Source organism: Pteropus medius, unplaced genomic scaffold, assembly GCF_902729225.1.
Source record: "Pteropus medius unplaced genomic scaffold, Ma_sr-lr_union100, whole genome shotgun sequence".
Lineage (NCBI taxonomy): Eukaryota > Metazoa > Chordata > Mammalia > Chiroptera > Pteropodidae > Pteropus > Pteropus medius.
The window spans coordinates 13,877,349-13,893,390 of NW_024340692.1; the positions used below are offsets into that span (position 1 = coordinate 13,877,349).

General features: G+C 44.5%; 1 protein-coding gene across 2 annotated transcripts in view; it reads right to left on the bottom strand.

The window, feature by feature from the left end:
• VLDLR (very low density lipoprotein receptor) overlaps positions 1-15,114 on the bottom strand; it is a 32,322-nt gene extending 17,208 nt beyond the window's left edge. The window contains exons 1-4 of one of the 2 annotated variants that reach the window (XM_039886970.1): positions 15,014-15,114; positions 14,943-14,948; positions 14,709-14,844; positions 3,108-3,227 (exon numbers count right to left, since the gene is read on the bottom strand). In XM_039886970.1, the coding sequence (XP_039742904.1) occupies positions 3,108-3,227; positions 14,709-14,790 (202 nt within the window). In that variant the 5' untranslated portion in view covers positions 14,791-14,844; positions 14,943-14,948; positions 15,014-15,114. The remainder of the gene's footprint in view (positions 1-3,107; positions 3,228-14,708; positions 14,845-14,942; positions 14,949-15,013) is intronic. The other variant, XM_039887044.1, reaches the window with a different exon arrangement.
• Positions 15,115-16,042: the final 928 nt, after the last annotated feature.

The window sequence follows — 16,042 nt, forward strand, 5'->3', positions numbered from 1 at the left end:
TTAGTGTAGAGCTAGAAGAAGGCCAAACCCCATTATTGAATAGTCACCCCTATAGGTCTATTGGGGCAGAGGAACCCAGCCACTAAGAAATAGAGAAAGCTAAAACCCAAGTGTAAGACAGGTAAAGTTTAGAATCCGGAACAGACTAACACCAACCAGCTCAAAGTCACTGAAGTGCCTAAGGAAGCTACCAGAACCCATAACTGACAAGTTAAAACAGCCTATAACAAGGTATCAGTTCTGCTACTAACTCTTACTAGGGCAGGCCTTTTCTCCTACAATTAGGGTGTACATGCAATTGGTTGTCCAAATTGGGGTAATCTCAATAGAAAGGGGACATGGTTAATTATACCAGGAAGATAAGCATAAACCAGGACTTTCGTAAGCAAACCAGGCAGCTTGGTCGCCCTCCCATGAGGAAGTCAGAAAGTAAAAAGAGTCTTGAAAAGTAACCACATAGGGTGTTCTAGGCTCATTTTTCTTGGACTACGTTCTTCCTTGCCTATGTGCCTATACTTTCTGTCTGAATTTATGGTTTAAAACGTTTTTCTCTAACATATTCTGTAATGATAAATCAGCTAAAAGCTGGAAATTTGCTGAAAATTTGAAAGAGATTGCTTCAAGTCAGGGGTTTAAGCCAGGTACAACTCTGAGTTTCGAGTGTCTTTTACTTGTGGGCCACTCTGGTTTAGCCTCTGGTATTACAAAGCAGGAGATAGTGATTATAGTCAATTTCTAGAACTCAAGATGAGGAATTATGATGATCTGATAAGGATAATCTCCTTGAATTAGGTAGCCAAAGAAACAATAAAGGTCACATCAGCTCTTACAGTCACATCTGTTCCTAAAATCATTCAAATCCCAGTGTGAACGTTTAAGTGATACTGAAGGCCTCTGTTCTCCTGAGCATGTAGGAAGATGTCACAGGGTCTGTAGAGCCAGTTGCTATAATTCTACCTGTGATATTCCTCAGAATTAGCAAAAGAGGGGGTAGGGAATGGTTGTAAAGAGACCACATGATTTTAAGAAGTATAAACTATTACAGGGCTAAAAAGGATTGGCTTTACTACAAAGTGAGCAAAAGATAGATAGGGACAGAAAAATTGCTAGAGTTCTCTCCATTCTGAGCATAGACTGCAAGGGTAATGAAAAGCTATTTGAACTGGGCCTTGAGAGATGGATAGAAATTTAAATGTACCACAGGGGAAGAGAACTACCCGTTACAGATTTAGGGTATCAGATACTGATTAATCAGCTCAGCCTAACACAGAATAAGTTACTGAAACCAACAGAAACACATGGCTTGTGCCATCCAAGCTTAAGCTGACAAAATATGCAAGTTGAAATGCTTGAAAGAGCCCTGCTGAAACTGTAACCAAGTTCAATATCAAGAGGTTGGCCCGAAAAAATAGAAAGTAGCTTTATAAGTTTTAAGTTATTGTGTAGCTTTTCTCTTCCATGGAGTAACATCTCAAAATAAGCATTCAGTGCCCCCCTGAAGGAAAGTGCCTCCCACTTTCCTTCTCTATTTTCACACATGGGAGGCAGAGACAAATTCTGGCCAAAAATATATTTAACTGTTCCCACCTTCCGTGATCTTGATTGTATATACATCTGCCTCCTCTTTACCTCTTCCAACCCTTCTGCCATGTGGCTAGACGTTATTCATGCAGATACTATTTTAGGAAAAGCCAGTGATGACCCCTAAGATGGCCCAGGTTAGCTTTCACTTAATCAGTCAGATGGTAAAAGAAGACACCTAAACATAGAGAATAATTACTTTCTAAGAAAAAGCAATGGGTTTTGCCAAATATATAAGTTTAGAATAGAGGAAGAATTGCTACTTACACCAAGAGAACAGCTGACAAGAGTGAGGTCCTACCAGTGGGATATTTAATGAGGAAATTATATTACCTAGGTAACCCAGAAATAGCATGGAACTCAATGTCTTATAGAGTAGATAAAAATCTTAATGTTGGAATGCAAATAATGGGAAAGTATTGCATAGGAGAACTATGGTTGGTCCTGAAACTGGAGAGAAGTTTCTTCCCTGAGTCTATAGAATAGACTTCCTGTGCTTCCAAATGAGCTATTAATCCACATATTGGCATGAAAACATCCACAGTATTCTGAGAGCTCAAGCATAGGGCAGTCTGCCACAATGTTTACACTATAATATTTCAGTAACGGTACGTGAAGAAGTAGGTAATGGCACACAGATGAGCAGCTGATGAAATCTACAGTAAGCTTTTATTTTCCTTGTTTCTTGTTTGTACAGTGGACATCTTTAGATAACATCTTTTCAAAGGCAAATGACAATATTATCACCGACATTCACACAACATTGTTTCAAGATTTTTACAACATAAAATAAAGGGACCGTAAAGCAAACTTCAGCATGTAGTCAAGGTAACTAAATGTCATCTTGACATGTAGTTCTCAGCTGTTCTGGTGTGACACGAGGTTACACAGATTGAATACACAGGCATTTCTCACAATGACCTTTTGATAAACACCAATCAACAGGTATAATAGTATATCCCCATTCTCTTGCAAGAGATGTCTTCTACCCTGCCTAATGCTTTAGAATTAGTATCTATTGTAGGCAGATAATTGAAAAAGAATTCATATGTGATCTTTGATCTGTGCTGGCTTGTAGTTTCTATGGCAGGAGTTAATTAGCCCCCTGAAATATTAGGGGATTTCATATTGTCCGTGGCTTGCTTGCTTTCTTTTTTGGGATCAGAGCCATTTGAGAATTTAAAACAAAGTGTGTTCGAAGCAGTCTTCTATTTCCACTTCTGGTCCTTCTCTCCCTTCTCCTAGCTTCCTATACCAAATGTTTGCTTGACCTAAGGTAAACCAGGTCCTGTCATTTGAAAGAAACTCTACTTTATCCTCGACATTCTGTACTCATGTTGATAGCCCCATGTCAAACATCCCATTATATTTCTCTGGACCAGGAAGTACAGAATCCTTGGACTCTGGTTCAAAACAAATCTTAGAAATGGATCTTGTTTTCAGAATCTCGATACATTTGTAGAAATTAAGATAATATTACTTTTCAATAAAATGCATTGACAAGTAAAATTGTCAATCTTACTCACCACAGTTCATTTCATCACTGCCGTCAGCACAGTCTTCATCCCCATCACATTTCCACAGCAGCGGGATGCAGTGGCCATTCGTACACTGGAATTGGGAAGATTCACACTTGGCGTTTCTTCCTAAAATCAGGAGAGGACACTTAGCTAAGCCTGGGATACCTGGGTGGTAAATTAGAGATGATAGTTACCCAAAACCCATATCCTCTGAGGATGGCTGCAGACTCAGCAGGCTACAACATTCTGGGGGGCAGAGCTAGATGGGTCTTGACACAATGGCTGACATTAATTGAGTTCTCAACTGGGCACACACCATATAGATAAGACGAGATTTCTCAGCCTCTCTCGCACTGAGGCAGAGCCATAAGACCAAGTTCTGGCTAATGGAATGTAAGCAGGAATGGTATATATAATTTCTAGGAAATATCCTCAAAGAGCCAGGGGATCCATTTTCCTTTCCTTTATTCCTTTCTGGTTTCCGAAAATGGGGCATGGTGGCTGGAATAGTGATCTTGGGCCAAGGTAGCCAGACCAAGATAGAAAGAACCTATATTGTCCAGAGACCATCGGGGCATTTTCATCTGCCTCTGGACTCATTTCTGTTATTTAAATCATGTGTGTGGCTATAACCACAGAGCAAAATCTTAATCCTTTAATGGCATTTCTGGCTCACATTCCATACTGTTATTCATGAATGATGCTCCTATTACAAGCAAGGTAAAGGAGATTTAGAAGGGGTGGCAAGGAAAGGGGAGATGCAGAGGTTTAATACATGGTTCCCCATCTTAGAACTTGAGGTCTGATTGGGAAAAGGCATATTTGCAAAATGACTCCAATATAAGATTAAAAGTATCAAAAAGGTACAGTTAAGGCAGCAGTCCCCAACCTTTTTGGCACCAGAGACTGGTGCTCCTATGAGAATCTAATGCCTGACGATCGGAGGTGGAGCTGAGGTGGTGGTGCTAGTGCTGGAGAGCGGCTGCAAATACAGATGAAGCTTCGCTCGCTCACCTGCCGCTCATCTCCTATGTGGCCCGGTTCCTAACAGGCCACAGACCAGTACCAGCCATGGCCCAGGAGTTGGGGACCCTGAGTTAAGGGGCAAATGTAGATCATTTTTAATTTAGTGATGGGAGAAAAGCAAAGTAAGATAGAGCCACAGACTTGGATTCTATTTCCCTGCACCTCAGTTTTCCTATGCTCAATGTATGGATATTTAATTCACACAATGATATGAACTAATTCTTTTAAATAGCACACTTATTTATTTATTTTTTGCCTGATACGGGCCAGCTAACGTTCAGGTGTTTCCTATCATGAGCAGGTCTGTTCTGGAGGATGTGATTTCTTTGAGATAAAAGGCAAAGATTTGGTTACTCATTGCAAACATACTGCAAACATTTGAGAAACCCGGTGGAGCCATATAGTTCATGCAGATTACTTATGGAGGCCTTCCAAGCAGAGAGCCTTATGATTTCCTGCCACCTTTCAGCATCTGCAGCTGTGACATGCTGGCATAAGAACAGATGCTACAGTGGCAAACACAGACTGGAACTTTTGCATTATGTACACAATACTCTTGTTGGCGTCCCTACTATCAGCTACTCCCTACTGCCTGGGAGCATTCTATGCTTTATGACTAATTCCCAGGCAGATTAAAATTTGGTCTATACAATACCGGTGTGGTTACCTTCTTAGGTATTAAATGAATGCATTCATTTAAAACCTATATGTATCACTCTGCTCCCAAAAGTTTAGTTAAGCTAGGACGCAGATACAAAGCAGTATGATTTGATGGCTTTCCTACCTACATTTCATACTGTTAATTCACTCCACAAATATTTTATTGGGTATAAGATACTAGGGATTTAGAAGACAAAATGAAGGGAGGGTGGAGGTTATTGTCAGGGAATAGCACCTGCTAGTTTTTATACTGCTAGACCAAATCTGAAATACCTGGCTGCCTTTTGCCTTCTACCAATCATCACTGTAGTCTCAATACAGTCTCACTATACTCAGTGCTGGGGTACCTGTTCCAGGGGCCATTGGTTGTAGTTCTATATCCCCACTACCTTTGAGGGCTGTGGGAGTGATAAAAATCTACTTTGAGTACTTTATTTGAGAAGTCGAAAAAGAACAATTTGTAGTCAGAGTACATAGATATAAATATACTTGGAAAGAATAGTCAGGATACTGTACAGACGTTGATATCTACACTGTCAAAAAGGTAACCACATAATAAAACTTGGACAGAGACTTAAAAATGTCTAATGATGATTTTCCAATTCAGAGTAAGGAACCTAGAAGAGCTCTTTAAAATATGAGTTTTGAAGCTACAGATTTTATAGATACTCAAGCTGGCCTGGGATAAAATACGAGCACAAAATATCCTAAGGCTGATGATTAGTCGGTCCAGTATTGCCTTAAAGATGGTCTCTGAATGTAGTTGTTACATGCAAGCTATCAACAACAACAAGTGATATTAAAATCCAGGCAAATGCTGCTTCTAGAGTCAATATTGAGTAGGCTCAAGACAGACAGAAGTATGTTTTTTGTGTTTATTCCATTAACCAAAGAGAAAAAAGGAGTTTAGTTTCTTCACTTATCTCAGATATTTCCATTTCACCCAAGCTTCTGCCTGTCCATGACACACACACGACCCTGCATTAGGAAGGGGGAACAGTTGAGGTTAAGAGTACAATATGCTCCTAAATGTCCCTACTGGTTTTAAAAAAGGAGTGAGATGGGGGTGGGGTCTTTATAAAGAACCTTTTAGAATGAGGCGGATGATGACCTTACACTTTATGGCCAGGTCTCTTCGTTTCCTCAGCACTTTCCCGGAGATTGTTACTGGGCAGAAAGTGCTTCCTAGTTCTGTTAATTCCCTGTAGCATGCAGAGTTGTGAGACCTCAGCCACCTGACTACAACACTGTGGGGTTTCTGACCAAGTTTCAGAAAGATTCTACATTTACACCTTTGTCCAACTGGGAGGGCTGCCGTATAGATAGAGCTCGAGAGACTCTAAAGCACCACATGAGTTAAGAAGCTTTTGGTTTCCAAAGCTCTGGGGATTACAGGATTGTGGACCTGTAGTCTATTTCCATCCATGACAGTTAAGTCTCAAGTTCAGTATTATACTTTAATAAAGGGAACAGGTTGAGCTGGAAACCATCTACACCCAAGGTTCTTTTTATTCGTAGGCTCGGCCAAAGCCAATGATGCCTCAAAAAATAACCTTAGAAGTAGAAGCACTCTATATTCCAGAGTCTGTCTGCTCAGAAAGGTGAAAAGTTGGAGTAAATGTGATTTTTAGTGGGTTCCATAGGGTTCACAGGGATACCTTAGGGACAAAGGGATAGATGAATTGGGGGGAAATGCCATGACAGTGGGAACCTGGGTGTTCTACCTCTGTTTGGAGCTGGAAGGTTTCCTTTTGACTATCAGAGTTTGTGTAAGAATTTGAAAAGAGTTCTATTGCTTTAAGAAATTAAACTGTTGGACTAGATCTAGGTTTCCTTCTAGCTCTAATACTTAAAATATTCCTGCCACTTCGGGTCAGGGCGTGGTAAATCACTTATACCTAGTTACAGATGTGGCTATTTAAAATTGTAATAAATGAATGCCCAGAAGTGTCCAAGGATCACTCACTTACACTATCACTTAACAGATGGATTCAGACTATGCACACTTACTTCAAGGCCCCCATGTCCCAGGAGCCTTGCTTACCTAAATAGTTAACGTTGCTACCCAGACATGCTGGCAGGTCACTGGGTCCAAGAAACTCAGGGGTTTTTTTGTTTGTTTTTTTGTTTTTTAATGCAAATAGAAGTCAGCCTGCTGTTGTCTAATTGCCCCTGCAAGGGTTAACATGGAAGAACAATATGTAAGCTTCAGTAACAACTGCACAGACCTTAAAGTAAAACATCATGCCTTCACAGTGGGCTACAAATTTCCCTGTAGGGATCCCAGCCGCACCTTTGCAGGAGGAGCACCCAACAGGAATGCCCAGAATATGAGATGTTTCTGGGCATCAGGCTCAGACATGAATTTCGACTTGCTCAGACGGGCTCCCGCTGCCACCCTGCTGGGACTAGCAGGGCCAAGTATTCAAATCTCTCACACCCCTCCTCACTGCTTGAGCATGTGGGTGTTATCAGCTCCTGGAATTTCTTCAGTCCATTTGTTTTGGCACTCTGGGGCCGCCAAGGGCATTTATTTTTAGTCCGGCTCACTTCTACTGCTTGCCACTTTGATGCCAATCTTTCTATTCATAGGCAAAACTTGTTTTAGGACAAGCAGATTTCCGAGTCAGCAAAGTTTTCCTACAAGGGAGAAGGTTAGTAAGAGGAACTACACTAAGTGACAGGGCCACTAAAATATCAAGCACAAAGGTTGTCTTCCGGCCTTAACGTCAGCCTCTGAAAGCACTGTAAGAACGACGTGGCAACCAATGAAAAACCATTAAATACTTAGGTTAATCCTTCTTATTCACTGAAAAAGTATATCTTACAGTTCAATTGTCAGAAGTTTTTTCCACTTATATCAGATTGAGATCATCTTAAGGATCATCTTGAGGATAATTTAATTTATTTTTATTAGCTAAGCACTGCTCCAAGACTTCCGTCTCTCAGTTCATTTAGTTTTCAGTCTAACACGGTCAGCGCTACCGTTCCCCTTTTATACATCAGGAAACCTGTCCGGGGAAGGGAAGTACAGTACTTGCCTAAGATCGCTCTGGGCAGAACTAAAATTTGAACCTGGGCAGTTTGCCTCCAGATACTGTGCTACTGAACCTGCATACAAACTAGAACGCCTGACTCAGGACTACTTCCTTCTAGAATATTCTGTTGATTTGTAACTTGGACGGTAGTTTAATCCAGAATTAGGTAGTTTTCCTTGTCAAGATGACACTCTCCTAACACAGCTTTATTGTTGAGATAGAACCTTCCTTCCCTTCCCCATTTTAATTTTTTTAAAATGCTGCTAGAGTATCCTCAGCAGGTCTTTTTCTAGGAGGAATACTGTGCTTGATTTTCTTGTCTAAGGCATATTGGTCAACTCAGAGCAAAGGCCCTCCTGATAGTCTTTGGAAGTTATTAGTTTTTCTGGGTGATGAACTGCGAAATCGGTGATTCTCAAATTCCAGTTTACCTCAGAATCCCCTGGAGGGCTTGTTAAAACTCAATGCTGGGCCCCACGCCCCAGAGATTCTGATCCAGGGGGTCTAAGGTAGGGCCCAGGTTTGCACTTCTAATGAATTCTCAGATGATGCTGACACTGCTGGTCCTTGACCACACATTGAAACCACTGTGGGAAGGTTAGGAGGCTAAGAGTCTACCTACACAGGAGATGACTATTTCATTTTCAGGACTGGAATAAACCGTACTCACCCACATAAGCCCTCATGCCATCACTGGATGGACGTTGGTGGTAAATGCCAGTCTTATAACAGACATTATAGTGACAACCTGACATAAAGCCTTTGTGCCCATTAGGTAGGTAAAGTTTATCTAGATGTCTTAACCAGAAGGCATGGTAAAGAACTTCTAAAATCTGTCTTCCTCTCTCATGTGTTCCATCTTTGACTGGCCCATCACTTACTCTAAATCAGTAATCCAATAATGAACCCAAATTCTTCTCCCCTGACATTTTGCCATCAAGCCCTGGCTGTGGCCAAGCCCTTGTCTCTCTCAACCTAAATTTGTCTCCTGTTCCTCTGCCTCTAGGTTGCCACGTTTCACATCCAAATCAAGATGGTGATTCAAACAACCTAGAATGGCCCAACGTGCCAAAGATAATATCAATTCCAGGCTTCCCACTGGCTCTAGTTCCCTACCTACTTCCTCTGACTTTTCCGTTATTTACCATCCGCCATCTGCTCAGGTTACACCGAGAGGCCTCGCTCACTTCCCCAGACCTGCAACCCTCACTGTTGCTTTGTTTTGCTTTGCTCATGTTACTTACGCCTATCCACTCATCTGTCAGGAGTGGGCTCACATGTCACTTCTTGAATGAGACCCTCAGCTCCTTTCTTGACCAGTTAGGTGTGGTCTGGCTGTTTTCCTAGAGTCTCCTGCGCCTGTTACACAGCTATTATGTACTGAGATGCCCTTACCTGCTTGTTTCCATCTGTATGAATGGAGATCCCTTAATGTAAGGTCTGGAATTTATTTTCGTACCTTGGGACATGGTACTTAACATCTAAAGATTCTTTAGGCAGTAGTGAATATTCCTGGATTCATAAGGTGATTTGTTAGTTCACTAATAAAGCTAGTGTTCTATAGAGTTTTTTTTCAAAGCATTCTTTCCAGCTTTTCTGAACCTAGAACCAAGTGTGACCAGTTGTTTCACCAGCTAGAATACCTTGAAAGACTAAGTTACAAAGGCCACCATTCCCTATGCCTATGAGGCTACTACTTTCACCTTATCTTTGTGACATTTTATCATTTAAAACAGTGCACTTTTCTACTCTTATGTCAGAATGAGTGTGTCAGTGTATGCTGGCCTCATTTCCATGTGAGGAGAGAGGTTCTGACACATGGGGAAAGTTAGCATTGGCTAACTGGTAAAGTTAGAAGTTTGATGTATGAGACCCAGATTTTACTTTTGACATGTTTTAGGTTCTTTGGCAATGTTGGCTGCAATCCATGGTGCTTGAATTATGTCACATTTGTAAGATCACCTGCAGAGACAGAATAGCTTTTGGCTTTTTTGCATCAGAGTCTAAGTTCTTGGTGTTTTGGGGGAAAATTTGTAAACTGTAACTCAAGTAGCATGTGGGAACTCCAGCAATCTTCAGCTGCTATCTGCCTATTTTATGATTAAGTCTTAAGCACTGGATCTGCTCATTCCTATCTAGTGCTTCTATTTCATTTTGTCTTTGGATCACTGAATTCCTGGGTTGACTTCCTTTCTAGATTAAATGCCAGGAAGGAAGGGACCAATTCCCTGGTCACTATGTCCCCAGGGCTGGTGCCATATGGTAGGTACTCAGCAGATGGAAATAAAGTGGGTTCAAGCAGATGTAAAGAAGAAGGTTGGCACCACCTACTTAGTGAATCTACAGATCCGTTAATAACTCAGATGTTGGGAAGGCTTCTTAGGAAAACCAAAGATTAGAGGCAGTCTATAAACTTAGGAACCCAATTTACTCATAGCATTTGGGGAAAGTATTAAGTTATAACACATGAAGTCACTTGCAAATATTTTATTTAAGGGAAGTATTAAGTTAGAACACATGAACTTATAAGTAACTTGAAAAAGTTGTCTATCGCCAAAGTTTTATCACCTCCCTTGCTTGGCAAATCGCAAGCCCTACCCCTCCCCACCGCCAACACCACATCCAGACACTCAAAGGCCATCAGCCAGCAGGGCTGACCAAGATGACCCAAGCTGGTGGTAAGATCGACCATTCTAGCCGGTGGTCCCATCTTGTAGTTTCTGCCTCCAAAGTTATCTCTTAAATACAAGGCCATGAATACCCTCCTCACTGTTCCACTCACCCATGTAGCATCTCTAAGGTACAAAGTGGACAAAGGATCTCTAAGCAAATATGAAGCCTTTATTTTTTTAAGCAGAATCTTAAAAAAATTCTTACTCTCTCAGCATCTAGCGTTCATTCCTTTGCTTAGAATCCAAAATAGCCAATGCGCCCAAGCTTTCCTAGAAAATGTCACGTGAAGGGAAAAATATGCTAACTTCAAGGTATCACCTGCCATCTCATTTAGATCCTGCAGTGTGTCTAGCATATCTAACTAGGTAGTATTCACGATGTCTAGAGTTTTTATTGCAAGCCAACAGAAGAGTTTAGAAAAATGATACTAATTCATACTGAAAAATGTAGAGTGAAATTGAGATAATTTTCACATGCAAAGCCAGATTCTCCTAGAGCTACATCATACTCTGCCTTGAAATCCTCTGAAAAGCTATCAGTCTTCAGATTTCCTAGCAAAAAATTCTAGCTGGGCAAAAAAAAATTGTCCCTGGACCACTTACGCTCAACAGGTATATCTCATCTATCACCTCTGCGGAAGGTATCCTTGGACTCTTTGTCTTGAAAGTAGTCCGCGTGCTGTGGTCTAAGTACTCTTTTGAGATTAACTTAAAGTAGAAGGGAACATCCTAAGCAATTCTGAGGCTATCAACTAATCATCTCAAGAGCAGTTGTATTAGCCCACCCCAGAAGCTCTCCTAAGGCAGGTACATTTATCATAAGCATCATTACAGATCTTACCATAGCCCTCTGAAGCATCTAATTTTATATAGGCTGGTAAGTGAAAGTGGCTTTCCAAAGAAAGGTCAGCACTCAGAATTAATTATGACTTGAGGTCACACAGGTGACTGCCTAGACTTGATCACCATTCCCTCTACTGAAAAGGGCAGCTTTGTTCACATTCTGTGAGTAGAAAACAGTCTAGATATTTAATGAGTTATCTATACATCTATGCTGTGCTCTGAGTCTTCTGCTCTTTGAATCAAAACCTGAAGCCATATGGCTAGGAGCTATCTGTTCCCTTGATCTTACAACCATGCTCTACTCTAGGAATTCTTGTTAAGTCTTATCAGTTTGATACTCCTACTAGAACAAAAGGGGCTTGTAACTACTTTTCTCCTTTTCTAAAAGTATAACAAAATTACTTAAGTGAAATTGAGTTTATGGTTATCCAATTTTATAAATGACAGAAATACTTCAATCGGGCCTTCACTTCTTTTGAGCATGGAGGCTGCCGTAATTAAAATATGCAGTTTTGCTATACTAAAGTCTTAACATTTGGCAGCTCTACTGAACTTAGCCTTTAGACATGCTTTAGGTATCTGGAGATTCAAGCAATAAAAACAGTCAAAATGACACAGGAGAGATGCATAGCTAAATGTCACGTGAAGTGGGCAATGGGGTGATTTAAGGAACAAAGCTGCTCCAGACTTCAAGAAGCTGTCAGTGTCAATAAGAGCTTGCCTGGTGATGCTCTTTAAAAGCCTCACATTCTCATTTTTTGGCCTAGATGAGGAGTATGATCAATGCTACACGTTCCCTTGGTGCTACAAGATGAGCCAGGTTTGTTGTCCCCTTGCCCTCCAGTCTCCTATCCCTCCAAGTCTGTTAGTACCGCCAATTTCACCAACCCAGCACCCACAATAAGAGTTCTGTCTACTCTTTTGCTAGTTGCTAGCCATATCTGAATAGGTCTCACAAAACCTTTGTCTTTCTAGGCTTTGGCCTTAACAAATATATGGTACTGCAGATCCTAATCTTGACTAACTAGGCTGGAGGAAAATGTTTTCTAGGGATTTTGCAATCAGGTGTATTACACTACTGAATTTTAACTTCTCTTGTTAGCCTGCCTTAAGTTCCCTGCTAGGGTCTTTAAGCACACCTTCCCTATCCTAGAGTATTTTAGACCAGCGCCATGAGTGTATGTACATTAGTGTGTGTGGCCAGGTGGGGAGAAGGGTAAGTGTAGACCAGGGCCAGAAAGTCAGCCTACATGCCCTGGACTTTGAACTTCAGATAGGAGCCAGTCTGGGTTGGCTTAAGGTCAATATCTGCCTCAGCTAACCCCAAATTCCCTGTAGTTGAGAAGGATGTGCCATTCAGAAGGATCCGCCCTTTGAAGAATTTAAGTCTTGCATGGGCTTCTATTTTCCACTGTTCATGGCACGTCACAATGTCATTAAGTGACCTAGGGGAGCAAAAGGGATCCTCACCTACCTAATACACATGCCCTTAACTAATTCAACAGTTTGGGCGCAGTCCTAGCATTCTATAGGATAAAGTTAACCTCCAATGGAAAGTTATTATATGTTAAATTAAGAGAATTACATGCAGCAAAGAGAACATACAGCAAAAATGAATCTTTTCTCCTACTTTTCTGGACAGTTATCAGTAAGTTCTGATATATTTTAGTCTTTTGAAATGATATGAAAAGTATAATGGAAATCATGGCACTATTCTGAGAAATCGTTTAATAAGTTAGTGCTGTTCATCCATTAATGATTAATGTTGGAGTCTGAAAACTCTTGTAAACAGGGCTTTTCCAGGCTCTCAGGTTTGTTACACATCTGAGCCCATCTTCATGATCCACTAGCGATTTCCAAGAAGCCCCGGCAGGGGAAAACATTTTAGAGACAAGTCAGCCTGAGCCTGTCTGGCCTTTTACATTCCCTTAAAGATAACACTTCTTAGACTGCTAAATTGTGAGTCCGTGGAACCATGTGATCCACCTAAACGTGACCGGGTGGCCAGCCAATCACAGAGGGCAGACAAGTCCGCCTCAGCTTCACAGGCTCAGGACAAATGGAAGCAAAGGGCAGGGGCCATTCAGAGACTTGAAATCACCAAATACTGCCTGAGACTGCTTGACCACACACTTTAAAGTTCGCTCTCACTTCAGAAGACACGTGAATGCAGGCAGGCGGGCCTCCTAAGCCACCGGGCGACATAAGCTAGGGACTCTGGAATGGGTACTTAGGACAGGGCAGCTTTCTGTCCCAATTTCCTAGAGCAAACCCCTTGGTGTCAAATCAAGATCACTTCAGGAAGCTGCCAGCATCCTAACCAAATCCTCTTAGAAAGGCTTCCCGTCGCCTGCCCTGCAAAGTTGTGAGGACAGAAGTGGGAAAGTAGCTGAGGACAGGGCTCCCAGGCCCAGTGCGGCAGACTCTGGGGACTCGACAGTCCCCAACAAGCCACAGCCACACACCAGCTCTTGAGCTACTCCCTTTGATCTATTGTTTAAAATGAAAGCTAATTACAGTCAGCAGATTAGGACTCAATTCCTCTCGAGGAAATCTCGCAGGAACGAGTATCAAAACCTGATTAAGTCTTCGTTCCACTCTCCTTCCCGGTTCAGCGGTATGAGAGACCCGAGGGGTTTGCAAACACGGCGGGAGGGGTGTAAAGGGGAGAGGGGATAAACATCTAGAGAGGAGTCCTATTTCAAGCCTCACTCGTCCTCTAACCCATACTCCAGAGAGACAGCCGGGTGCTGGGGGAGTCGCAGTCCGGGTGCGCAGGCTGCGCACTTCTCCAGGGTCCGTGGAGACTACCGACTGCAGCCCACCAAACACGCGCCCCTCACCGCCGCTGGGGACACACCGCCCCAGCCGGCACCCGGCGCCCGCGTCCCCGGAGACGCCCACCCGCACCCACCGCCGGCTCGCGCCCTCCCTGAAGTCCAAGAAGCGCACCCGCGGCTGCCGCGCACGTCTCCGCTCGGCCCTCTGCCTCCTTCCTAACACTCTGCCTGCCAGAGGAGACAGAACCATTGTTCAATGGCTTGGAAGCCCATATTTCCCAGCCCCTGCCAAGCGGGGTGAAAAACGAGGCAAAGCCGCGGGTCTGGGGGTGGGAGTGTAAGGGAATGAAGACTAGTTCAGGCAAGGCTTTAAGGATACCCCAAACCCCATCGTCCCCCAAGCCCGGCTCTCCGTAGCCGCGGCGCTGACAGCTCAGAGGCACCGCCAGGGTGGGGAGGAAAAGAAGGCGAGGGGAGCGGAGAGGCGCCTCCTAGGAGCGGGGTGGGCAAAAGGAGACCCGCGCCTGGGGGAACCCTGGCGCCCCGGCTGGGTCTGGGCAGCCCGGGGAGGGGCGCGTCCTCACTTACCCGCTCGGGTGGCGTCGCTCTCCCGGGGCGTCCAGCACAGTGCAAGAAGCAGCCAGAGCGCCCAGAGCGCGGACGTGCCCATGGTGCCCGCCTGGATGGTGCCGCCGCCGTTCGCTCCGCACAACAAGTTACCAGCCTTTCGGAAAGGAGGAAGGAGGTGGGGGCAGGGAGGGGGGGGAGGGGAGGAGGAGGGGAAGGGAGAAGGGAAGGGGAAAGGAGCTGGGAAGAAGGCACCTCCCCCTTCCTACACTGCACAATCTCCTCCCCACCAGCCAGCCACCACTCACCCTCCACTACTACTCCACTCCCTGCAGCAGCTGTGCAAGGCGAGCCTGCGAGAAGAAAATAATGCAGGCGCTGCAGGAGAGAGGGCAGAAGAGGGGAGGGTACAGGAGAGAGGAGGGAGGGGGTGGGAGCTAAGAGCAGAGGAAGGCCAGAAGAGAAGAAGCCCCGGAGCACCCACACTGGCGACTGCTGGAGCGCGGGGTGAGGAGCTGGGAGGGGGCAGGAGGGGGAGTGGTCAGAGGGGCGGGGGAGGGCGGGGGGGAGAGGAGGCTTCAGCCCTCCTGTCTCATCGACGCGCCCCTCATGTAAAATCGCGGCAGCCAGGTGCCTGCGCCAAGGGTGTGTGAGTGTATGTGCGAGTGTGAGCGTGCGGGCGTGAGTGGCCGTGGCGCCGCTGCCACCCGGACTGCTGCTGGGGCCCAGCTGCTCCGCGCGTACGCCAGGGGCTCACGGGGGCCCGGGGCGGCAGCTGGTTGGCTCGCGCGCAGCCTTCGCCTCCAATCCTCGGCGCCTGCCCTAATTTCCTGATCCAGGGAACCTGCCGCCGCAGCAGCTGGGCGCTCCCTACAGTCATTACTGTACCCTCCCGGCAGCCTCCAACAGTAAATGCAGCGGCGGCGGCGGCGGCAGCAGTTAGCGCCGATGCAGCTATTGCTGCTATTGCCTCTGCCTTCTCACTAACGGGGCTTGCGGCCCGGGGTTGGGGGTGGGGCGCGGTGCAGCTTCCAGGGGCAACAAGCATCTGCGCCCCAAAGAGAGGCTGGTACTGTGAGGCTGGTAGGTAACGTCTTCCTCGGGCCTCCTCTTTCCACCTGAAAGTGCTGAAGAGAAGGGGGTCTAAATGTTTGGGCTGCACTGATGTGGAGTTCGGGATGCCTGCCTCAATTGCCATTTTTTTGCTAAAAATTAAATGTGTCTTTAAGTGAGAGTGTGTGTGAGAGTGCGCGCGGTTGTGGCTTGTCCTCTGTAATAGACCCGGACTAAAATAACCTAGTCTAGGATGAGGAGAAGGAAATTGCTAGCGCAGCTCTGCATTCTCTCATCAACGA